This window comes from Vulpes vulpes, chromosome X, assembly GCF_048418805.1.
Source record: "Vulpes vulpes isolate BD-2025 chromosome X, VulVul3, whole genome shotgun sequence".
Taxonomy (NCBI): Eukaryota; Metazoa; Chordata; class Mammalia; order Carnivora; family Canidae; genus Vulpes; species Vulpes vulpes.
This window is the reverse complement of record NC_132796.1, coordinates 98386684-98411686: the sequence shown is the minus strand read 5'-3', so window position 1 is coordinate 98411686 and position 25003 is coordinate 98386684. Positions and strand designations below refer to the sequence as shown.

Here is a 25003-nt window from a genome sequence, read left to right as displayed (position 1 = left end):
GAACAGGCAGAAAGGACTAGTGGGCCCCCTCTGTCCCCAACCCCATGCTCTTCCCAACTCACTATGAAAACAAACATGGCTAAGTAGTTCATGAATAGTAATATTAAAGAGATGTTAGTTTATGCAGCAGCTGTTTACTATTCTACTGTGTATTCAGCTATCATTCTACTCCTGTGAGTAATGGAGCATGTCCTATACCTACAGGCCAATATCTAAGTAGGAGGCTAAATAGGGGGATTAGACAAAAAAATAAAGCTTATTATTTTTTGTGAATTGCTAGACAGAAAAAAATTCTCCCAAGCACAAAGGAGATAATCTGATTCAATGTTTAGGAATTTGGAGGGGGGTGTCATTAGATAAATTATTGATCAGAAGTAATAAAATCAATTTCTTTTTACTTTTCAGACAACAGAATGGCTGTCAAGAAAAAGTATGTACGATGAAATTCATTGATAAAGCAACACGTTAAGGATATTTTATAATATGAAATTAGATAAAAATCTGTGAATTACACAATGAGCAAAATCATATGTTGACATTAGTCAGTCTCCCTCTTTGCCTTCTTCTCTTCTCAACTTTCACTCTCAGTTAATCTGGAGTTTTGCAGAGGTCCAAAGTTACTGTTATTGGCCCTTTGGGCAGAGGGCTCAGGAAGATAGGTTGAGGGAGCACTAGGAGATTTAGTTATCATGAGAAAAGCATCAAATACCACAAACCCGCTCCATAATGGGAAGCCATCAAGGGAAATGCCTTTGCAGACCACTTAGATCTGGCTTAGGGCTGAGCATCCTGTCCCTTGGGCATATGAGCCAGGATGCCTAGATATGTCTCTTAATTTTTCCAAGAGTAAGAAAAATCTTAGGATGGTACTCCATCAAGGGAAGGGACCTGGTCACCTGAGAACTGCAACTTAGACCAAGTAAAGATGAAGGTGAACATGAGCCCCAACTCATGAACACGAGAGGGGTTCAGGGGAATAGTGCACCTACACATTCTTTCACATATACACTGCTCAATTCAGAGAACATGCAACAAACACAAAGACCTAGACTTCTGGCACCAAAAGGATATTTCTTGGTTTAATAGTATAGTGAAAAAGAAGCTGAAAATCAGATTCTGTTTATTACATTTCATTTCATTAAAAACTTTAGGAATGCTCCTATTTTATATATATCAAGGTTGAAAATGCCTCTTCTCAGCTACCTTAAGAGTAAGAGTGTGAGTCTTCTGTACTTTTTTCTCTGGTATTAAGAAAATAATATATATTGAAATTCTTAGTTACTACGTATTAGAACAGATTTGGACCAATTTAGACCAAGAAGGTAAGTAACTTACCTATTAATGTTTAGCGGTTATTCCTGGAAGTGTTTAATTTAGGACATGTTTATGTAAAACAAGTGTTTTTCAACCATATGTTGTTATCCCAAACTATGTTTTTCAAACTCAACAGCCATTTTCTAGTCGGGGCAGTAGGTGACAAAGAATGCATTAAGAGAACCAGATAGTGGTGATGTTTGCACAACATTGTGAGCATGCTTAATGCCACTGAACTGTATGCTTTAAAATGGTAAAATGGTACATTTTATGGTCTGTGTATTTAATAACAATAAAAATGCATTAAAAGATTTGGGAACTGAAGTGGAAAAAAAATGGCTTTTCCTGGAGTGGTTGTCAGACCTTCTCTAATGGATCAGGAGAGATGTGCTACATACGACAAAGTGTTAACTTTTCATTGAATATTAGCCTAAACCTGAATAATCTGGAAGCTAACTTTGAAGGTAACTGGGAGACAACCACCACATTATAGGGAAGCTGGTGCCCAAATGCCAGGATATCAAATAATGCATAGCCAGAATGCCAGGCATCCAGCCTTTGTGGCCACTGACTTGCATCCACAGCTTTGAGAAATGAGTTTCTGTAGAAGGTATGCATTCTTGATCTGGCTGTCTAGAGGGTAACAAAAACTTAAAAACATACTATTTTATTATAGGCAGGAGGATTTTTAAGTTCCTAAAATATGTCTACAATAAGTAGAAGTACATAAGCCAGTAGAGAGTTTTGCAGGTACACTTTGCATCTGCCTCCAGTCCAGTCTAAGCTGTGACCATAAGTACAATTAACCCTTGAGGGAAAGGCCATTTAGGTCTGGTCCCTCTGGGTTTCTACTTCAGCTCATAGTGAAGGCTTCCCTCTACTGCTCAGCCTTCTGGCCCTTTGAGTCCGTCCCAGTTCTAGCTCAGCCTTTTCAACCTAAATGGATGTGTTTCTTCATGAACCATTCTCTGCCTCCATCTCCAAAACAGTTGACACTGATAACCTTTTGCTGGACCCAAAGCCTGTTCATTTTCCCCAAATCATCAGTGCTAGTTGTTGACCATTAATTAATCCCTAACACGTAGCTGTAGTTATCTGCATATATGAAAACACAGTGAACTGACAGGAAGGCAGCAAGAGGCAGGCCACAGAGGCCACAGGCTGACCCCTCCACTGTGGTACTTTTTCACTCTTATCTACTAGCAGGACAGATGCCTACATAAAAGGAGGCTATCTCTGCAAAGGCATATAAATGTTTTGACTGCAAATTTGTTTTGTGTTAGAGATAATCTGGTTTTTATTTTTAAGAAATATGACTTGGATCATCAACACAGTCTTACTTCTTGCCAAAGCATTTGTGTTCTGTGAGCCTAGACACCCACTTATCTTTATTTTTTAACCAGGAAGCCATTTATGCTCAGCAATAAATGCTGAAAATCAATGTTCCAAGGGATTTTGAATCAAAGGGAATCTTATTCAAAAGAATAGATTATAGCCACAGAGAATAAACCAACTTGAAATTAATTTCTTCATCTAAATAGATTCTTTCCAAAAATAAAATAAATAAATAAATAAATAAATAGATCCTTTCCTGTGTTCTCTCTACACACCATGGCTGGATTCTAGCTATGTATTGTTTGATAAAGGAATGAAAGGTTAGCCCCTGTCCTTACAATAGAGTAAATTCATAAGTGATTTCCCCTGTGTCCTGCTTACCTCCTTCCCAGGTAACTTCAGAAGAACTGGACAGTATAGTTCATAATATAATGACCTGGGTTGTGGCTGCAGTAACCAGTGTATTATATCCAGCCATCACAAAATATGAAGAAAGGTTGCAAAATATTGCTTACCCAATGCCTGATGACACTACCCTCTCTTCCAGTAGTATGAGTTGCTGCAGCACATGCAGTGAAATGCTTCTATATGAAACAGGCATTCAGGCAGCAAAATTTCAGGCAGAGGCCTGTGCAGACACAGCTGACAGGTCAGTAGGGCAACCAGTGGCACCCGTAAAACCATCTTCTGCCCACAAAGGAAAAACAGTTACAGGGAAAACACATCACAGGAAAGAACAACCTAAAACCTCTGAACCTAAATGTGATAAGACTGCTGAACCCCCCAAGCTTGTAACCTATAAACTCGATAGTCACCTTTTCACATGGACTGAAACAGGTACAAAGAAATCTGAAGATGCTACCACTAAAACAGATGGCTTAGAACACCCACTGTCTTCTGATGAAAAAGCAAAAGTTGTAAATGAGATACAGGAGTTAAAGAATGTTTTTGATAACTTTAAATATCACCTAAAAGAGGAATCTGAGTCAATTTTAGAAAATATACTTCATGAAATGGTGTCTGAATTAACCAAGACCATCCCCACTCTCGCTTCTGTTACGGCCGAAACTTTGGTTGATCACACTGATGCTGACGAAGGAGACTTGCTCCCCAGTGTCAGTATCTCCTCAGCAGCGGCTGAAATTATGGAATATGTGCTTGAGAAGCTACAGTCTGCAGTTGAGAAAACATGTATTGAGGTATTTTCGCAAGAAAATCAGTCAGTTCACTTTAAATCAGACTTAACAGCCAGTAAGGAACATTTCATGTCTTCAGAAGAAAAAACTTCAAAAGCTCCACTGCCTTACACTGTGGAGAACATGAGTGGTATTGCAGAGGATATGATTCACGTGATTTTAGAAAAGTTGACAGCTCTTGCATCTTCTAAGCAAAATGAACTTGCTCATCTTGAAATCACGACTGACCCTGCTTATCAGCAACACAGGGAAGATCCAGGATATACGTTCCTTCAAAGAGCCAGCAAAAGGAAATCCAGTGCTGAACCTGATGCAGCCAATTTGATTGGCAAAGAAGACATACAAAACTTGGTGTCAAATATTTTTTCCCAATCCTCTCTGGTTGGTTATATAGAGGAAGCAATCAGCACTATACTAAATTATATACAAATTGGACTTAATAATGAGAAACTCATTGCATCTGAGGAAACAGTCATCATCCTTCATCTACTTGATGATGTCTTGACTCAGTTACATCAGAAACCAGCAAAAACAGATGTCCAAAAGAGAAGACACCCCGGACTGAGTAGTCCTTCTGGCCCTGAGGAAGAGCACAGACTCGCCAGCACCAGAACAGCTAATGATTCTAGACATGGATGTCTCTTTTCACCCATTAATGTTCCTGGCATGGTTCTTTATTCTGAAGATGAAAACAAAGAAATAGACAAGATTGTGGAAAATGTACTGATTTCATCTATCAAAGATGAAAAGGCAAAATTACAAGAACAGGTTTCTGATCACTGCTTAACAAGGGAAAATGCTGATTTGAAGTACGAAAGAAATGTGAACTCACCTACAAAACCAGCTTATCAAGACCAAGTAGCATTTTACAAATGGGGATTAAAGACTGACCTTCCAGCTTCTGGTAATAAGGACCTTTTCAAGGACAAGCCATGCTTGAATAAAGACCTTTTGCTTTTCAGCCAAGAGGAAAAGCATCAAATACAAAAAGCCTCAGAAAATATAATTACAAGTATTTTGGCACAGATGCTCCAAGACATATCTTCTGGGCCCTCTGGTCACTTCGATTATAAAAATGATAAGGAAGCTTCACTTCTTACCTCAGGAAGCCCACAAGATCTGTCCAATCAAGAATGGATGAACAAGATGTTCTCTGTGTCAGAAATCCAAATAGTAGCTCAAGAAATTGTAGATGCTGTATTAAAAATACTTCACATAGCTTATAGTCATATTATCAGACATTCTTCATCAGTACCTCAAACTCCTCTAGATAATGCTGATATACCAAATGAAGAGCCTTTAGAAATACGGCTGGAGAGTAAAAGGAAGATGAAATTTTTATCTGTACTTGACACAGACCCTACAAAACATCCCTGGTTAGAACCTGAAGAAACTGAATCAACACCTGAACCTGCAGTTCACATTAATGATAAGATCACTTACACAATTTTTAAGAAGCTAAATTCATTTATTAGTCCAAAATTGCAAAACCACCTTAAACCAGAAAGCTCTGCGGACCATTCAAAACCTGCACCTGACAAGAAATCTTCATTTCAATATTACCTTAGTACTTACACAACTAAAGTAGTAAAAATTGTTTTGGATGCTATCCAGAAAGAACTGAAATACAATAAGAAAAATCTAAATCTTGGGAAGAGTGACCCTCCCAAAGGCTTTATTGATACAGGAGTTTTTGCTGACAATGAAAAGGAATTAGACTCTTTTGTCACAAAGCTAAATAATGACATTATGACAGGTTCATTAGCAGCTTGCATTTATGAACTGTTGAGTGGAAATACAGGTAAAAGCAATGTTCTGCTCCCTTCAGATAAGCTAAGGTCTAAAGTATCATATGAAACTTCTGACAATGATCAACACAAACTTGTGCCTTCTCAAAGTCCTCATATGCTAGAGGAAGTTCACAAATGTACCGGATTGCAAGTGTTAGACAGAATTGGGGATACTTTATATGATATGATACACAAGCTCATAGGAGACCATCCATGCTCTCCCCTATCTGATGAACAAAACAGAGAGTGGATCAAGAATTTGAGAACAACTGCATTGCAGTCTAATATTCAGCTCATTTCTTGTATAATTCTAGAAGATGTCATTAGAAAATTATGTAGTGTTGAGATGGATCACATTTTCACAAATTCAGAATTTAAAACTATCTCAGAATATATTGATACTGACAGCATATCATTTGCTTTGCTTATTGAGGAAATGGGCAGATGCTCTGACATAATCTCCAGCATGGTGTCCAGTGTGATCCAGCCAGGTAGTCAAGGGGTGACTAACGACAAGGGAAAGACAACTGCCCCCAAAACAGGGACCACAAAAGAAAAGCACCCAAATAAACTGGAAGTCATGGTTTCCAGTATCTTTGAAATGGTTTTTGCTAAGTTGAAAGAGTTTGCCAAAAGAAATTTAGAAACTCTGGGCGCTATAATCAATGAAAATAAAAAGAGTAGTAAGAGGTACTGGGAAAGTGAAAGTATCAACATCTGTACAAACACATGTGATAAACAATTGCAGTCTGCTTTATACATGCATGCAAAGAAAGTATCAAGTACTATTTTGAAGGCTATTCAAAAGGAATTAAATGTAAGCTTGCCATATTTGGAAACATGCATAACCAAGCCACTACAAGAGAAGGAAGTGCTTAAGAATCTAGTCAATTTAATTTTAGATGTAGGGCCCCCTCATATATTTAATGAAACTGAACCAGAAGAGCAAGGGATTGAAAATTACAGATACAGGCCAACTTATGGAAATTTTCTTCCAGGAGGGGCTGACCCAGAGTCACATCTAGATGATCCTGCAGACATAGAGAAAGAAAGTCCTGGGGAGGAAATCTCACCAGAAGAGACTAAATCAGAATCTCTTATGCAATGGGAACTAGAAAGGACATTTAAAAAATTTGAAGTAGAACTCAAAGAGCCAGAAAAGTCCCCAGTTGTGCCCATTATAAGAAATATTTTGAATGAAATTTTTCAGAATGACTTAATTGATCAATTAAATGTGCTTACTCTCTCCCAGTCCCATTTATGTGACATTCCTCATCCTGGTGATAAGCCAGTTGCTCAAAAATCAATTCAATCTATGGATAAAAGAATGGATCTTTTAGTGTCTGAGGCAGACGTAACTGTTGTTGCAGATAACGTTGTTAGAACCATACTTCAAAAACTTTATTCTGCTGTCATGACAGATAGAAGTGCAAGTGAAAATACATATAACACTATCACCTACCCAGGAAATACCTCTTTTCCTGAATATGCCAGTGGAGAAAAGGCCTCTCTTCACTCTACCACATTGGACAGAAATCCATGTACATTTCAGTCCACATTTAGTAGTGGTAAAATGACCAAAAGGAATGTAGTTGAAGGTATTATACAGTCAGTTTTAACAAATTTAGAAACATTTGCTACTTCCAAAGTGACAGCTCTCTTTTGTCCTCATATCAGCTTCACAATTCCATTGGCTTTGCCTCTACGGGAGGATGAGACTGCTTTAAGCCAACCATGGCTATCAACCAAAGATTCCTATTCTGATGATCAGTTTTCCTATTGCTTAGTGAATCATAACAAATCAGGAAAGACCACCTCAATATGTCAACTGACTGCCTGTAAATTAAATACATATGCAACAGAAGTGGCTAGACAAATTTTACAAGAAATCAAACGTGAGTTAGATAAAGAAACAAAAAGTCCATTCTTAATCCACAATATTGTGGTTTCTGACAGTATCCCAAGTCAGATTGTTAACACAGTGTTAAGTATTGTGTCTACTAAAGGCAAATATGAAAAAAACCTATTTGACAGAGAGATTAATTCAGATCAGCCAGAACATATTGTTGAAAAGCTGTTCAATAAAAGTGATTATCAAGAAAAACTTCAATTGCAAATACTAGATACCATTAGGAGTATCTTAAGTGACATCTGTGAGAAAACACTAGATGAGAATAATCTCCTACTTGCTGCGTCCACTCTTAATAAATTTAACATAAGTGGGAAACCTTTAGAAGCAAACTCTGCAACAAACCCCAAGTGTGTAAATAAGGCTATTTCAATGCTTTTAGTTCCTAAGTCATGTGTAACTATGATTTCCAGTGATATGGTGGATATTGTTCTTAAAAATCTCACTTCTGCTATCATGCTTGGCATAAATGCAAAGGATTCTATTTCTCTGAAATTGCCCCTGACATTTTCTGATGCATTTCCCAAAGCAGAGCATCGACAATCTCCTGTTGCAGACTCAATGAATGAGGTGATATTTCCATATGCAAGAAAGGGAAGAGATGTACAGCTGAAATCAGTTTATTCTGATGATAATCAGACAACTGTACTTAAAAAACAAGATGCCAAGAAATCTGCTTCCAACCCATATGAGGAAAATGTTCACTTCATTACTAAAGCCATTTTGAATAGATTAAAATCTTTTGCCACAGAAAGAATTAATTTGCTACTTACTCCTGATACTCAGTCTACAGAAAAAACATATGTTGGCCCAGAATTTACAAAGTGTAAACAAAACAATAGTGCAATTCTTGAAGCAAACCAAATGCCATCGGATGTGAATATACTAAAAATCTCAACAGCTAGAACCATTCTTGGTCAAGAGGTCACAGATTACACATTTTCTAATTACAGGGGAAAACATGAACCTGCAATTCATATATCACAAGCCAGTCTTAGGGATTATGCTGACATAATCACCAGTACCATTTTGATGCTTATAAAAAATGACATAGATATAGAAATCCAAAAGATGTATTCAAATCCAAACAATGCTTCATTCCAAGAAAACATAATTGCAAGTGAAACTGTCAACAATATCTTAAAGAGTTTACATGATAAAATATCTTTAAAGACAAGTAGGTTTTACTCACAGCAGAATTCTAGCCTGTTTATGCAACTAGCTGTACAAAATGAAATATTGCCGGGTCAAAGAAAGATGGAAGACAACGCTGAACTGTCTCTTTTTTCAAAATACCCATATCAAAACCAAATTATGTCAGAAGCAGAAAACCTGAGAAGGGTTTTGGAAGAAATATTTAGAAATGGAGAATCTAAACAGGAAAAAACAACTGCTTTGTTAAGTGCAATTAAGGAAATTTTAAAGAAGGTGTATCAAAGGGTAATGGAAGACATAGACAATTGGCCTCCATTTAACGAACCCCCCCACTTTACATTTGATTCTAAAATGAAAACAGCAGCAACACGGAAGAAAACCTTGCAGTCACATATAAACAACGTTGCAAATGACATAGTTGAAAGCATTTTCAGAAAAATGTTTTCAATAGTAATGACATCCTTATATGAAAAGAATGAGACCAAGGGAGAATTGGAAGTATCTGGCCATGATGAATTACTGGTGAATCCATCATGCTTTCAGGAATTGAAACAAGCAGAAAGAAGTGTTCCCCTTGAACATGGGATACTGCAAATTTATTCTTACACAGGCATCAGAAGTGTCACTTCACTAGAAAACACCTTGTTGCAATTTTCTCCATCACGAGTGGGTGAAGAATTGGTCCAAAAGGTCCTCAAAAAGATCACAAATTTTGTTTTGCCATATCTAGAAGAGAATTTGTCCCCTAAAGATCAGTCTGATGGAGTGCAATCTCTGAGACCATGCAGTTCTAGTTCCAAAGGGAGCCCTAATGTAAGTTTTAAAACAAACCTCAAAGCAAAATCAAACGTTATCTCTTCACCTAAATCTGGAACAAAACCACAACTAGGACCTAGTGGTGCTAAAGCCAAAAGAAAGTCCAAGTTAAGTCCTAGGGAGAGGACTTTCAGAGGCAGTCAGTCCAATACTGCCATTGGTCTGCCATACCTGGTATCAACAGGAGATGCCAAAAACTCCTTAGTGAGAACAAAACTCCCCACTGCGGAACTAAAAATGTATGCCAAGGATATAATAATCAATATTCTGGAAACAATTCTGAATGAATTTGAAAAGGTGAGGCAAAATAGACTAATGGTAAATGTAAATACTTTAACTTCTGATCAAATCATGACAGCAAGTAAAATAGTTAATGCAGTTTTGCAAGGATTATATACTACAAAGAATGAAAATTTGGCCAGCCAAATAAAAGGCTCATACTCACATGATCTCAAACTTTCACAGGGGAGTTTTAGGACAATCTCTCTTGCAAATCCAGAGCCCCATTTCTCTTTGGAGAATGTTTCTTCTCCGCTAGAGAAAATCTTCCCTAAAGAAGATATTTTTAGACAAATGTTTGATAAATGGCAAACAGAATCAAATGACATGGAAAATGAAAAATATAAACTATTGTTGATAGCCGAGACTGTTTTGAATGAAATTTCAATGAAAACAAAGGAATTAGAACAATCTGTTTCACTTTTAAATTCCTTACCTCTTGAGGCTTGTGAAAGCAGGTACCATAACTTTAAAAGAGCTGCTTCTGGAGCTGAGGGCTCCCAAGCACAAATTAATATATTTGGTCAGGAAATTGTTAAAAAGCTATTAGAAAAATTAGAGGTATACTTCATGACTCAGATGTTCATAACAGATGGTAAAGAAATGCTAGAAACCAAGAAAGAAACTACTACTAGAAGTCAGTGTGGCTCCTTAAAAACAAACAACCTCAACAGTGTTCCTATATATCACACAAAGTTGGAAGACAAAATATGTGGGGGCTTTAGCCACCGAATTGCTCAAGAGATCATGGAAGGGGTTCTGAACACCTTAGAATCATTTGCAGACCTACAGTTTAAACATATCTCTATCTATGCCTTTTCTGAAATTGTGAAAATACCTATTGAAAACTTTTTTGCTGTCCAACAGAAGCCATTAATGAAAACAATACTGCCCAAGTTACAACCACCGTATAAGTTTCCTAAGGAATCTAAATCAAGTAATATGATTTCCCAGGAGTACACGCACAACACCCTTCGACAGCTTCACTCGTTCCATTCAGAACTGCTTACTTATACTGCTAACACTGTCAATGACATGCTTGGTATAATTAAGAACAGGTTAGACAAAGGAAAATGCCAAATGGAACCATCTTCAATTAGCACATTTGAAGAAAACATTGTGGCAAGTCAGCTCATCAGCACACTGATGGACCAGTGTACTTATTTCTATGAGTCGAAGATCAAAAGCCATCCAAAGCAAAATCTGCCCCAAGTAGCTGAAAATGCCTACACTGCCAGCTGGCCCAGATTTGCAACAGGGGTGGAAATGTTCACTTCAAAGTCAAAGGGAGTTAGCTGTGGGGATGATCTTCCACAAATCCCTAGCTTATTTTTGTATTCAGAGGAAGATAGAAAAGCAAAGGAGAAGATGTCATCAAATCTACCTTTGTATGTCAGATACTCTGCAGAAGATACTCCTAAAATCACAGAGCCATTGGAAGAACTTGAATCAGAACTTAAACCATTATATTGTAGAAGTGAAGGCCAAGGCCTCAGCCATTTTGATCAATCTGTGAAGGGAAACAGCTCTCTCCCAGAAGACAATGTCTTACAAAAACTATCTCAGAAATCCAGTGACTCTGTGGAAGCAGCATCACAGCACCCCACGTCCTTTATAGAAATGGAAGAAGGTAAAAATCCAAGAGTTCTTCACTATGAGCTGCCCAAACCAGTTCTTAAGCCAAACCAAATACAGACAACAGTTTCTCCACTTAAAATATGTGTAGCTGCCGAAAATATTAATACCATGCTGTTGAGTTATGACCTTCCAAGTCAAACCCCACATATTAATGAAAGTATAGAAACAATGAAGCCAATTTTTATATCAAAGGCAGAGCCTTTGTCTATAATGTCTGAAGAACAAAAGAATGAGAAAAGCTTGCTTAAAATATGGGAAGAAAGAATTAGCTCTATAACCAAAGAAAAAAATAGAAACCTTACAGCAAGTGGAGAAGATTTCACTTTACTAGAAAAGTGGAAAGACAAGTATCCAAAGTTAGAGATAACAGAACCCTGCAAAGAGACTGAAGTCATTACTTCTGCAGATCAGGAACTGGGACAACATGAAATCCATCTTGTAGCAAGATATGTTACTACAGCTGTGGTCACACATTTCAAGAACTTTGAAACCAGAGGTGAGTGAGGAGGGATGACTTATAAAGAGGTGGAATCATTTTAGAGGAAAAAAGTCAATGAGTCTTATTTGTAACTCTCAAATCCAAGAAGCTCCATTCATTGCTTCTCTGAAAATAGCCTTGGATTTGGGGTGGTTGTTTAACTATGTGTTTTTCAACTGGTCAGTATGCTAAAGGAAAAAAATGTTGACAGATTTACATAATTTTTATTTGGAGAGGTGTTGTTCAGTTTTCACTATCAACAGATAGAATTAAATGGGCATAATTTAAAGTAAGATATTTTGATTGGGCATGAGGTATCGCTATGACATGATGATGTCTTGCTTGGGACATATAGTTGCCCTAAAGGCAATTCCCAGGTAACAGTTCAAAGAAGGTTTGCTTTGTCTTGTGTTTATTTTCTTAAAAAGACTTCTAACATTATAGTCAGACTTCATACATAGTTGACTGTAATGATCCAACTTCTTTTTGAGATAAATAGTTAAAGTCTTTGCAATTATTGATGATACAGTTTGTAAGAACAATGGCCTTAAACTTCTTCTGTTCATGTTCAGTGTTCTGACTTAAGTTCTTTTTAAGTACAATACTCTAAATCCATGCTTACAAATAGGATATCTGCACTCCCTTCCTGTAAATGCTGAGATGCACATACTGGGTTGAACCTTATGAAATAACCATTTTTATGTGTCAAAAACTGTCAAACATCAGAAATTTCATCCAGTTCAATTTACTGTGTACTCTATAGTCCCAAACTGGATAATTAGCTAAACAGTTGAAAATGGCTTCAAGAGTTAAATGAGGTCTGTAATCATGACTAGAATCACTTTAGGGCATTGCAACTAAAGCTGAAAATCATTTATCTGCCCCAGGATTTCGCTATACAAGGAATAAACCAGCACTTAGAGATCTGAATTTTATTAGGCTGTTTTCTTCCTTCTGGCCAAAATAAAGTTCCACAGGTGGGATATAGAGATTTGAAGAAAACTCAGTTCCTTTCTTGACTAGGTCTTTCTATTTCTTGAATTCATGTATAAAAAATTGCTAGTGTTTTGAATGCTCAACATTTTCCCTTAATGCATGTTAAAAATTGTAATGTTTTCTGCTTTAAGGTCCTCTTGATGACAAAGTATCTATTGCATCCACACTGTTAAGGAAAAAATATGAATTCAAACAGCCTCTAGGAAGCATTAACTATGATTCTTCACTTTATCAATTTTGTGAACATCTCACTGAATTGGTTATTTCCTATATAATGTCAAGGCTGTCTGATTGTACTGAAGATGATGGAACAAAACAGAAATCACTGGAAAATCAAGATTCATCTTTTAGCAAGGTTATTTTAATTCATTCACAAGTATTTCCAGTTTCTATCAGAGGACTTGCTTTAAGCATTTCTGAAATCATTATTCGAATCCTTTTTAATAGTGAGATTTTAAAGGTGGATTCTACACAAGAAGTCATTTCTGTGAGAACAAAATATATTTATTGCCCAAGAGTAGCTGTGGCTGACTTTGACAATCTCTTTCAGGATCTCTTAATAGGAGTGATCCATGTTCTGTCCAAAGAAATAGGAATAAAGCACCAGCCTGACAGCAGAGGAAGAAACAAACGACTCTCCATGCTGAAAAGCCATAGTTTGCCCATTCACAACAAAACCAAAACTATGAAAAGACAGACAGGCTCCAGAGACTGGAAATCATCTCCTACTCACCAAATTAATCAACTAGTACAGAAAAATCAACTAAACTCTCTGGAATGTAAGTTAGGCTCTCTGGTCAGTAGCCTAAAAACTCGTGACTCCAAAGAAATAGTCAATAAAATTTCCAATATTGTTTTCAATTTGGTTTTGCCAGATGAATGCCCAAATTGGGATAGGGATTCTGGTAAAATACCACAAAAAAGTTTCCTATCTTCAAATAACCAGCAAAGTCATAGAATACCTAGAAATAACCCAGGGCTCTCCCCAAAATCAGTTTTTATTCTGAATCTTGTATGTGAGACACTTATTAAAATACTTTTGGAAGAATGTACAGCCAACAGCCTCCTTACAGATGGTTCTCTTTCTGATGAAATACCAGCAGAAGGTCAACTGCGCAACATACTTCCAAATATAGAGAATTATTGCAGGGGAACAATCGACCATGGCTCACCACTTGAGGATTATGACGTGTCAGGCCTTTTGGAAAATCTGGCAGAAACAGATCAAGAATCTATGCTTAGTATTATTTCCCATACCTTGGTAAAATCTTTAATGGAAAAACTGTCCTGTGGTATATACCAACCTCCCAGAAGTCCACTTTTTGCAAACAAGCATTTAACGTATAGAACAAGAAAAAGGCTCCCTGGTTTCCCAAAAGGAGAAAGGCCAGAATTAAAACATTCAAGACAGGGTAAATGCTCTGTAAGATTCATGAGTTATGACAGCAAGCCTTTGACAGAACCACTGAATAACCTCAGGGTGATTCATTCCAAAATGAAAGCCCCATTTGGTAAGCAGTTTTCAGGAAAATTCCCTCCTCTACCTCCTCTTCAAAGACCAGGTAAAAAGGAAGTGAATGCAACAGCCATTCTTAACACACAATATCCAGGAGGCATGAACACAGGAGTTTATTCTGCCACATTTCTGGAGGAAATAATTGCAGACATTTTCCTTAAGCTCTCCACCTCATTGCAGAGCAAAAATGTAAACATCACTGAAGCTCAACTCAATGAGGTAAATATATTAGATGTCAACTCCGTGGTGAATGAGTTTAACAATGCTCAAGTCACTGTTTTACGAGATGTTGAAGAAAGGATATGTTTTCCACCAATCGATAAACAAACTGTTAGAAAGATTGTTGACTCAGTTAATAGTGATGTTTCATGGGAATATGCACTACAAGTCACTGGTGGAAGTCGTCTGACACATGCTACCGCCTCAATAGCAGAACAGATAACTAATGGCATATTGAAAGAGAGTGTAGACTACCAACTCCCATTGTGCTTTGTAGCAAAGCTCATGCCTAATTCATATTACCCTCTTAAAGCTGAAAATATATTACAGAAACTTCAAAACAACCTGAGAGAACTTAATTACCAAGATCAACATTCAATGGGCTATACTACCGTGTTATCACACTCATTTTTAGAAGATGTCATCAGGAAGCTATTATCTCAGCTCATTTCTCCACCTTGGAAGGCTTCATGCTTGGGAAAGAAGTATTTATTGACTTCAGATTTTAATGAGATATCTGCCTGTATAATAAATAAGATTTTGTTAGCCATTTCAAAGCATAAGATTTGGCTCACTAAATATGACTGTCAACATCTATATACAGAAAAAAACCTTCAAAATATGGTGGAGTCTGTTTATAATAATGTTTTACAGATGTCTGACTCTCTTGTGTCAGTCCAGAAAAGCATAGTAAGCGAAAGCCCACTTATGATTGACCGAATAGCCAGTCTCATTATTCAAGAGATTATTGAAAATCATCTTCAACCTTTTTTGTGTGGAGAGGGCTTACCTTGTTCAGTGACTCCACTGGATGAAATATCGAATATGGTTAAAGAGGTTATCAGTGAGGTCACAGAGTCCCATAGACCCCAGAAGCCATCATCACTAGGAATGGACTTTTATCCTAATGCATTTGTAGAAGATATCATTGCCAGGCTATTATCAAAGGTCTTCAGTCCAAAATATAACACTGAATGTGAACTGGATAAAATGACCCAAAAAATAGTAAACTCAATAAATAACCATTTTAGCAAAGCTAAAATCTGCATTCTTCGTGATAACCAAGAGCAGGCTTTCCCCACTGTAGATCTAGACACTGTGGATGAACTCGTCAATTCAGTTTACGGAAATATTCTGCAACAGCATGGGCTAACCCTTGAGACTGATAATGAAGAACTCAAAGACAGTGATATTTTTGCAGAAAATGTTACCAATTTAATTGTAGCAGCTATTTCTGATTATGTTCTTCACCCACTGTTTTCTGGAGATTTGTCAGCTTCCTCCCATGCTACTTTAACAGCAGAGAACATTATTCAGAACATCTTTAGTGGCAGCAGTGAATCTACCAAGCCAAGCCTGCATTTATCTCCATATAATACCTTGCTGCCATACACACTTTTAGAAGACCTAATTAGAGGGCTATTATCTAGAATATTTCCTTCCACATATAACATTGTTCCATATGGCAAAACCCCAAAAGGCAGATCAGGAATTAATTGTGGTGAAATCTCTTCAAAGCTAATCAGTGATATTAGGATGAAAATTTCCCAACATGAAATTCGATTTTCAAAAGATGAAGAAACCAAATCTGTTTATTCAGAGGATGATGCTCAGCATCTCGTTGATTCTGTGTTCAGAAATATGTTGCAAAACTCTGAGTCTCAAGAAGCAGTTGAACACGATATCATAAGCAGTAACAATGTTCTTATTGATAGAATAGCATGTTTTATCATTAAAAATATCTGTCAGCAGCATCTCCATCCATTTGTGTATGGAAAGTCATTACTTCCTCCATCATATACACACTTTGATGATATGAGAAGGCAGGATTTTTTTGCTGGTGTTTACTCCTCAGCATTTTTGGAAGATGTGATCTCTGGGGTTTTAAGCAAAATATTCCACAGGGTGTTAGGTATTGTGCAAACAAACCCATTAAGAGATTCAGGAAAAGAACTATTGGAAACAGCTGAAAAACTCATATATTTGATAACAGAAGAATTCTCAAAAGCTCAAGTTAGTATCCTAGAAAATGCTAAGGAACAATTGTGTTTGCCACCAGTACATACAGAAGTAGTGACTGAAATTATTGACACGGCATATAGCAAAGTTTTACAAGAATATGAACTGGAAACTGATAAAGACTTTCTAAGTGATACAAAAACATTGGCTGAAAGAGTAACTAAAATTATCCTGGCTGAAGTTTTTGATTTCCAAATTCATCCAGATTTCATAGCAAAGCTGCCCTTTAAACCATATTCAAGACTCAATGCTGATGCTTTGATAAAGAGAGTTCATTATGCTATTAGTAAATTAAGAATCCGAAGACAGACTTATACAACATATGCCACCATATTATCACATACACATTTAGAAAAAATTGTCACTCAGGTTTTATCTCAGATAAATCCATTGAAGGGCAGTGCAGAAGATCCAGACTTTTTGCAGTCAGACTCCAGCAACATAGTTGTGAGGCTGATTGATGAGATCATGTCAATAATTTCTAAACATGCAATATGCATTATTAAACATGGAAATGAAAAACAAAATGTGATTTCAGAGAAAGATATCCAGGCTATGGTTGATACCATTTATACTAATATTTCTCATTCAAATCTATACCAGTCTCTTACAAAAGATAAAAAAGGCATAAGTAATATACCCATTACAAAAACAGCAAGTTATATAATAAAAGAAATATTTAACCATCATCTTGAGTCATTCTTATCTGGAGACAAAACTCTTGCTTTAGGTACAGTGGGTCAAACTTCTCATCAGAGAGCAACAGATCCTAAACAAAGGGAATTATTGCTTATTGTGAATTCAGCCGTCTTTTTAGAGGATGTAATTTCTGAGCTTTTATGCAGAATCCTTTATGTATTCTCTCATAATGTCTTGGCTGCCAAAAACTCATGTAAAGCAAAAACCAACGTAACTAACATTGTTACTACATTAGTAAAATCAATTGTGCTGGAATTCACCACATCAGAAATTTTAGTTGCAGATCACTTGGATGAAAGTCTGCATTTTTCAGAAGGATATAAAGAAATGGTTGAAAAAACTGTCAGCCTAATTTATGAAAAAATATTAGATGATTATAAATCTCTGATTCATATTTATAGAGCTATACAAAGTGATGCCATCAGTTTTGGGGAAAAATTATGTTATTTGCTATTAGGAGAAATTTATGATTATCAAGTGGAGTCATTAGTTTCAGGAGAATTAGTAACTTCTTCCTATTCCTTCCTCCAAGAGGAGAACATCATCAGAAATGTGCTTGACAGCATCAACGATAGCCATGTTTTACCATCATGCATCACTGTATTGCCGCGTTCTCTTTTAGAAGATATTACTTACAAGCTTCTAGCACATATATTCCCTTCATCTGAGACTGAAACTGAACTAAATGAGAAAGAGGTGCCACCAGATTATGAGTTTGTGAATGCAGCCTCAAAACTGGCTGATGAAATTATAACAGAAATTTCTGAACACGAAATTAGACTTGCCACAGCAGAGGAGCATGTAGAAAGTATGCAATTAGGGGCAAGTGAGAACTTCGTTAATTCCATATGTAATGATATTATGAAAAAACTTCAATTAGAAAATGAAACATGGAGTGATACATACAAAAAAGGAGGTTCATTCCTCAAGAGAATAGCCGGTTTCATTATGAAAGAAATTGTGGACCATCATCTGCAGCCATTTTTATGTGATGAAGAATCATCTCTCTGTGACTTACCCAAAAATGACTATGTCGTTGAACTCTTGAACCCTGGTAAAGAAAAAATACCAAAAGGCTTCCCACAGGCTTCTGTGTATAGTGCTACATTTTTGGAAGATCTTATAATTGACCTTGTTCGCAAACTTTATACTCTCCCAAGTATTGCTGAAAACCCTAAGGAAAAAGAGGTATCAGAAAAAGACTGCATGAGCATGGCTATAAAATTCGCAAATGCCCTGATAGGGGAATTTAGAAAAAGTGAAATCAAAGTCCTAGCTAATGCTGGAGAAATGTTTTCTTTTCCACCAATAGATAAAGAGACAGTCAATAAAGTATCTGATTCTGTGTACAATGAGTTCATAGAAGTCTATGGATCTAACAATCTTCAAAAAGATGACAGAAGTAACATCGTTATAGAGATGATAGCTGCTTTAGCCAAAAAGGCAATCTCTGCTTTCAAGATTCAACCACTTTTTTCAGGAGACTGGTTTTCCACCTTCTTTTCATTTTTAAATGTGGATAACATCATCCAAAGAGTTCAACACCTACCATATAATACCTTTACAAAAATAAATAGAAGCTTGAAGGACAATCCAGTTTCTTCACTAGAACAATTACCTACACTTACTCCTCTAACCTCAGGCCTAAAAGACATAATGCACACTTTACAAATAGGCAGAGGAGCACTTAATAGAAAAGAGAATTTCAAAAAGGCGGAGGCATCTATGAAGACAGGCAGCATCCAGGAGCTGTTATGTACTGCTATAACTCACAATAGGAAGGGCAAATTAACTACCCTAGCATCAGGGTTAGGTGGAGGTGTGGCAGATAAAAGAAGGGGGGATGACAAGAAAAAGGAAAGTTCAATTGGAAAAGAGAATGAGAAGGCATTAAAAGTTACTTCTCAAACAACTCATGTGGAAAGTGAAGATAGTCAGGGGCCAGATTTGAGTATGGCACTTAGAAAGAATGAAAGCAAAAAGAAAGACAATTTGGGTATAAAAGAGGAGAAAGGGCAAGGTGCTGAGATATACCAACATCTTTCATTAGCTACTGATGATACAAAAAACAGAAAGGTTGTCCTGGAACCAGATTTAAAAATAGATAAAAGGAAGCGTGAAAAGAAAAGAGGGAGTTCATTAGAAAAAGAAAATACACCTTCTGAATTATCATCTCTGAAATCCAAAGTGAGAAACAGAAAGATCCAAGAGAAGAGAGATTCTCCACCTTACGGAATTACAGATGACAAACAGATCTTGCATCTTAAACATGTCCAAAATGTCCCTGAAAGCATTTGCATAAATGTTTTAGAAATATCTTCTTTCCAAGGACCAGTAGATGATTCAAAATCCCCAAATTCCTTAGATGATAAAGAAGTATATATAACCCAAGTAGATGTCAAGGATTTTGCCCAGCCTGCCTCAATAAATCCAGCTAAATATGGTGCTCCTGCAAAAGAAGAGAATAAAAAAAGTAAAGATAGAGAGATTAAAAGTAAACCTAGTAAACCAGACAATCCACAAGAAATTAACTGTGGGGTTTTTCCTGCTAACTTTTTAGAAGATGTTCTGTCTGAAATAGTTAACAAATTGGTTTTTAATTCTTCATGGGGTACCAATGATGCATGTCAAAATGTAACCAATACTGTAAATCAATCTGAGCTCTGTGACACAGCTATGAAACTGATTAATTCTCTGTTAAGGGAGTTTTCAGATGCTCAAATTAAAGTATTAAACCCAGGTCAGGGAAGTCAGTTCCTCCCCTCTGCAGATACAGTTTCATCAGTTCACAATGTACCTCTAAGGCAGAAAGAACCATCTGTGGATAAAGCACCTCGAAAGAAAAAAATGGCAGCTGCAACTAAGACAGCTTCTTCCGATGAGGCACCTTCTATGGCTAACATACCATCAAGTGATAAAATGCTGGTCAACAAGATTGTTCACTCCTCTATATGCAATATTTTGCGGGAATATAGATCTCAAGACTCCATTTACAAGGACATAAATAGTAATGGTGAAAATTTGGCAAGAAAGCTAGCTAATGCAGTGATAGAAGAAAGTTTTCAGCATCAGCTAAACTTGCTACTTTATGATGAGGTTCCGGCTGCAGCATGTTTGCCTCTAGAATCTACGGAGGTAATGAAAAAGGTCCATAAGGGCATCCAAACAGCCTGTAAAGAATGTCAAACATCATCACCATATACCATAATGCTACCTCATGAATTTTTAGAAAGTATAATTTCTTCTCTTCTATCAAAAATTTTCTCAACAGTAGCCAGTGCTAAAACAGAAACATCTGAAGATAATTTGCACGCAGAACTGGATTTCCTTCAAATGAAGTTTGTAAGTACAATTATGACAGAGATCTCCAAAGATAAAGATATGATTGTACAATATGTACAATCCTTACATCCTAATGATGATGAAATCATTCAATTAGTGGTTCAAACTATTTATAACAATCTCTTGCCACAATTTGGATCTCAAGAGAGCATACAAAATTGTGCCAGCAGGGGTTGCAAAATCCTTTCAGAAACCATAGTTAATTTAGTTGTACAGGAAGTGGCTGGCAACCAGTTGCAGAACTACTTTTCTGGAGAGCTAACACCACATCAGTGTACAGAAATTGACAGTGTTGTTGAAAACATCCTTAAAGATGTCATCCAAACCACTGAAGTTCCCCAGCCTCAGCCATCACAGGCTTACAAACTGCCTTTTCCCATAATAGAAGAAATTGCTGTAAATTTTTTGTCAAAGCTTTTATCTATGTTTCCAAAAGCAGGTGAGAAACAAAACAATTCTCTAAATGCTGAAATGCAAACAATAATCTCAAAAATCTTAAGTTCATTCCAAGAATATCTCTCTAAAAGTCAAATTACAGTAGTGCCACAGGCCAAAGAATCACCCACTGTATCTTTAGCAGACAGTACCACTATTGAAAAAGTAGTTACTTCTGTTTATAACAGTGTTTTAAAGCACTCTGGCTCCCATATTTCAGTGTATAAAGATTTAATGAGTAAGAGCAATGTTCTCTCTGATATAATAGGATTTTTAATGGTGAAGGAAATTTCCAATTCAGAATTTCATCCTCAAGTAGAAGAAGCATCAAGTTCAGAGTTAGTTCTGGAAGCTGCCAAAATTATGGAAAAAGTGGTTAAGATCATTGATGACCTTAAGTCAAAGAAAAAGCCTTCAACCAAAAAGGAGACTGTGTTAAACGCTAGGTTTTTAGAGGAAACACTGGCCTTGTTCTTGGCTAAACTAGTAAAGGTGCCATGGGCCTCAAGCGGAGATGTGAAAAACTTATCAAAGTCTGAGGTAAAGAAAATTGCATCTCGACTGACAAAATGTGTGACAGCTGAAATTTCCAGAAATAACATTAATGTTGTCGCTACTGATCCTGAAGAAACCTTTTTAAGTCCAGAAAGTATAGAAATTATTTCTCAGATGGTTGATTCTGTTTATAATCAGGTACTGCAACAATCTGGAACACATGAAGAACTTTATTACAACATGAAAGGTACAAACAATGTCTTCCCTAAAGAGATAGCTTCTTTACTCATCAGTAAAGTTTCCAGCTGTTCATTAGAAACAGTTAGCCCCAAAGATTCACAGGCTGATATCTTTAGCGATTTGGATATTGATCAAATTGTCAAAAAGGTACATGAGTATGCTGTTAAAAGCCAGCCGGAGCTAGAGCAAAAAGAATTAGATCAAGGCGTAAGTGAAGAAGAACTTCCAATTAAAATAGTTCCTCACCGTGGGAAACAGCCAATCAATATCGATCCAGACATTGTTGCAGAACACTTAGGAGTCATTTCTATAAAAACACAACCTCTTGAGAAACTGCAGCTGGAGTGTTTAACTAGAACTGGATATAGCATCGAGGCACTGAGAAGGATATCAGTAAGTGGGAGGAGTCACTCAGTGAACATATCTGATGCAGGAAAGCGAAAGCAAAAAAACCGTGTCTCATTGGATGAGATGGGAAGACTGAACCTAAGACCATTAGAGGTAAGTGCTAAACGCAATAGTGAAAAGAAATGGTAATTACTGAGACCTGGTTGTCCTGTGATTTCCCTCCTCAGGCAGATCTATGGGAATGCATTTGTAAAATATGGTCAATTTTCTCTTGCCCAGCCCAATAGAATTGGGACACCCCAATTCAAGCAATTCTCTGCTTTCCTAGGACTCACCCCATCAGGAGTGTGGCTCCATGTAAAAGGTGGCAGGCTATTTTCCATTAGCTAGTCAGACTAAACTGCCATTTCCTGAAGAATGGGAATGCAGGGAGATGTCCTTACCAGCAAACAGGACTGCCTAGACTTGTAGTCCTCATTTGGCAACATGGAAGAAATGCAATTTTTATAATCCCCACAGTTCTGTTTTATGGATATACATTATCATAGTATTATATGAGTCCAAATGGGCCAGTTATAATAACAAGTCAACTGGTTAAAGATTTAAATCCTCAAATGTAAGTCTCCACAGTAGTATTGTTTTTACTTAGCAGCATTCATCAATAGTACTTTAGAATTCACTTGTTTCTTCTTATTTCACTTTCATTACATAATACTTTCCCAGGTCTCTATACTCTTATACATTCAGGCTGGACCCAGTTTCTTTCCCATTCTACCTTTGCTCTAGACCCAGCTGTCTTCCTACTTCTATTTTTATGAACTAGTTTTTCTGCAGTCTTGTATCTGGGCTCCAAATATACTTTAAAGAGGCCAAAAATGCCAAAACACTGTCCTTGGTATAATATGACTATTGAAAAAATAGTTCATATTACAGATCTTAGGGCAATAGGGCATAGGGATGGTCTTTCCAGGAGATGGAGTTATACTCCTCCAGCCTCACATTCTCACATAACACCAAATTCCCTCCATATAAATGAGCCTCTTACAAGGATGATGGTATGTACTTACACTCAGGATATAGTCTCTGATTTACAAACTGAGTAAAGTTCTAGAGAACCAGCCTGCTTGGAGCATAAGCCTAGGAGCATGTTTTCCTTAGAATTATTTTCCAACCCACTGAACTAAGTCTCAGAGCTGGAGAATACATTATGGGTACTTTTTAATCTCAAATACTGAGATGGTCATAGACACTAATGGAGTCTTCTTGGTCCTTAGTTTCTTGGACCAGATGAAAGTCCTTTCCAGCTCTAAAATGTCCTTTTCTCTCTGGGTTCTCAAAATTACATTAGCATTTACTTAGTAGCTTTCATTTATATATAAGTAACTCCTTGGGCACAAAATCTATGTGTCTAAACTACAGAACATTACCTCTAAGTCATTACGTCTTAATCATCTGTCAGTTTTGGCTACCTGCTTTCTTCTTTTACATCCTTTATCAGTACTTTATCTTTTTATAGCCCACAGAAATTTGGAAGAGAATATCTAATCCAAATCAACTACTGCCACTACTCATAACGGAAGCGAAAGCTGTCTCAGGGAAAGCAAGTAGACCTAGCCTAGCTCAGTTAAGATAGATGCTTTGCAACAATCTGGATAGCAGTGCTGTCCATCCCCAACGTGGGCATAGAGGTTTTGGAAAGAACAGGAGATTGGTTTAAGGAACCCAGGCAATTCCCAGGCTAGTCCTCAGTCAGTGATCGACAAGCAAGGCTTTGTTTGCTATTCTGAGATACCAAAACTTCTAACACAACAGACACAGGCCTATCAGACTCTTAAGTGACACATAGAGAGCCATAAAGACAATTTTAAGCTTTTGATCCACTATTTCTCTCCACCAGCACAGATAATCAAGATTGATTATGATTCCGTTTCTCACGAAAGATACTACTGTAAGGTAGCATTTATCTGAAACTCTGGTTTGCAGTTTTATAGAGATTTAAAATTGATAACCCAAATTAATGTAAAGGTTCTATGGCATCATCAAAGGCTACAGAAATGGGAAAAGTCACTTATGACTGTCTTTTCCTTGATCTGTCTTTACCATTGCAAGATGGAAAGTGACATTTGACCAGGGAAGTGAGGAGGAATGAAGAGTTATTCTTTGAAGCTCCCTTTGGAAAATATGTTTAAGGGTTAGAATGTGGAGGATGAGAAGTGAACATGCAAAGTCTTTCACAATCATATTTTAAAATCAGGGTCAGCCAATACCTTGTCTTTTGTTCATGAAGATATCTACATTTATTTTTTTTTTAAATTTTATTTATTTTTTCATGATAGTCACACACAGAGAGAGAGAGAGGCAGAGACATAGGCAGAGGGAGAAGCAGGCTTCATATAGGGAGCCTGATGTGGGATTCGATCCCGGGTCTCCAGGATCGCGCCCTGGGCCAAAGGCAGGCACCAAACCGCTGCGCCACCCAGGGATCCCAAGATATCTACATTTAGATTGCTCTATGATTTGTCGCCTCAGTAAGAAGTTTAGAAAAAGATGTCCTATCTAAATCTGTTACAGATATTTCCAGGTAAATGGTGAAAACAATGTAATTAAAGGATTTGTGCCTTTTTCAGTTCTTGGAAAGTAAAAAGTAAAATTTGATGCAGAAGACAAAACTTACTAGGGTTCCCTTCTTTGGACTGGATGACACTATTCTTAGATGAAAAAAAAAAAAAAGAAAGAAAGAAAGAAAGAAAGAAAGAAAGAAAGAAAGAAAGAAAGAAAGAAAAG

At 36.9% G+C, this 25003-nt stretch overlaps 1 protein-coding gene across 1 annotated transcript in view; it reads left to right on the top strand.

The window, feature by feature from the left end:
• Positions 1 to 25003, top strand: part of LOC112934662 (fibrous sheath-interacting protein 2-like) — a 71746-nt gene that overhangs the window by 33481 nt on the left and 13262 nt on the right. Inside the window, exons 12-13 of the mRNA XM_072743516.1 lie at positions 3042 to 11928; positions 13038 to 22372. Coding sequence (XP_072599617.1) covers positions 3042 to 11928; positions 13038 to 22372 — 18222 coding nt within the window. The remainder of the gene's footprint in view (positions 1 to 3041; positions 11929 to 13037; positions 22373 to 25003) is intronic.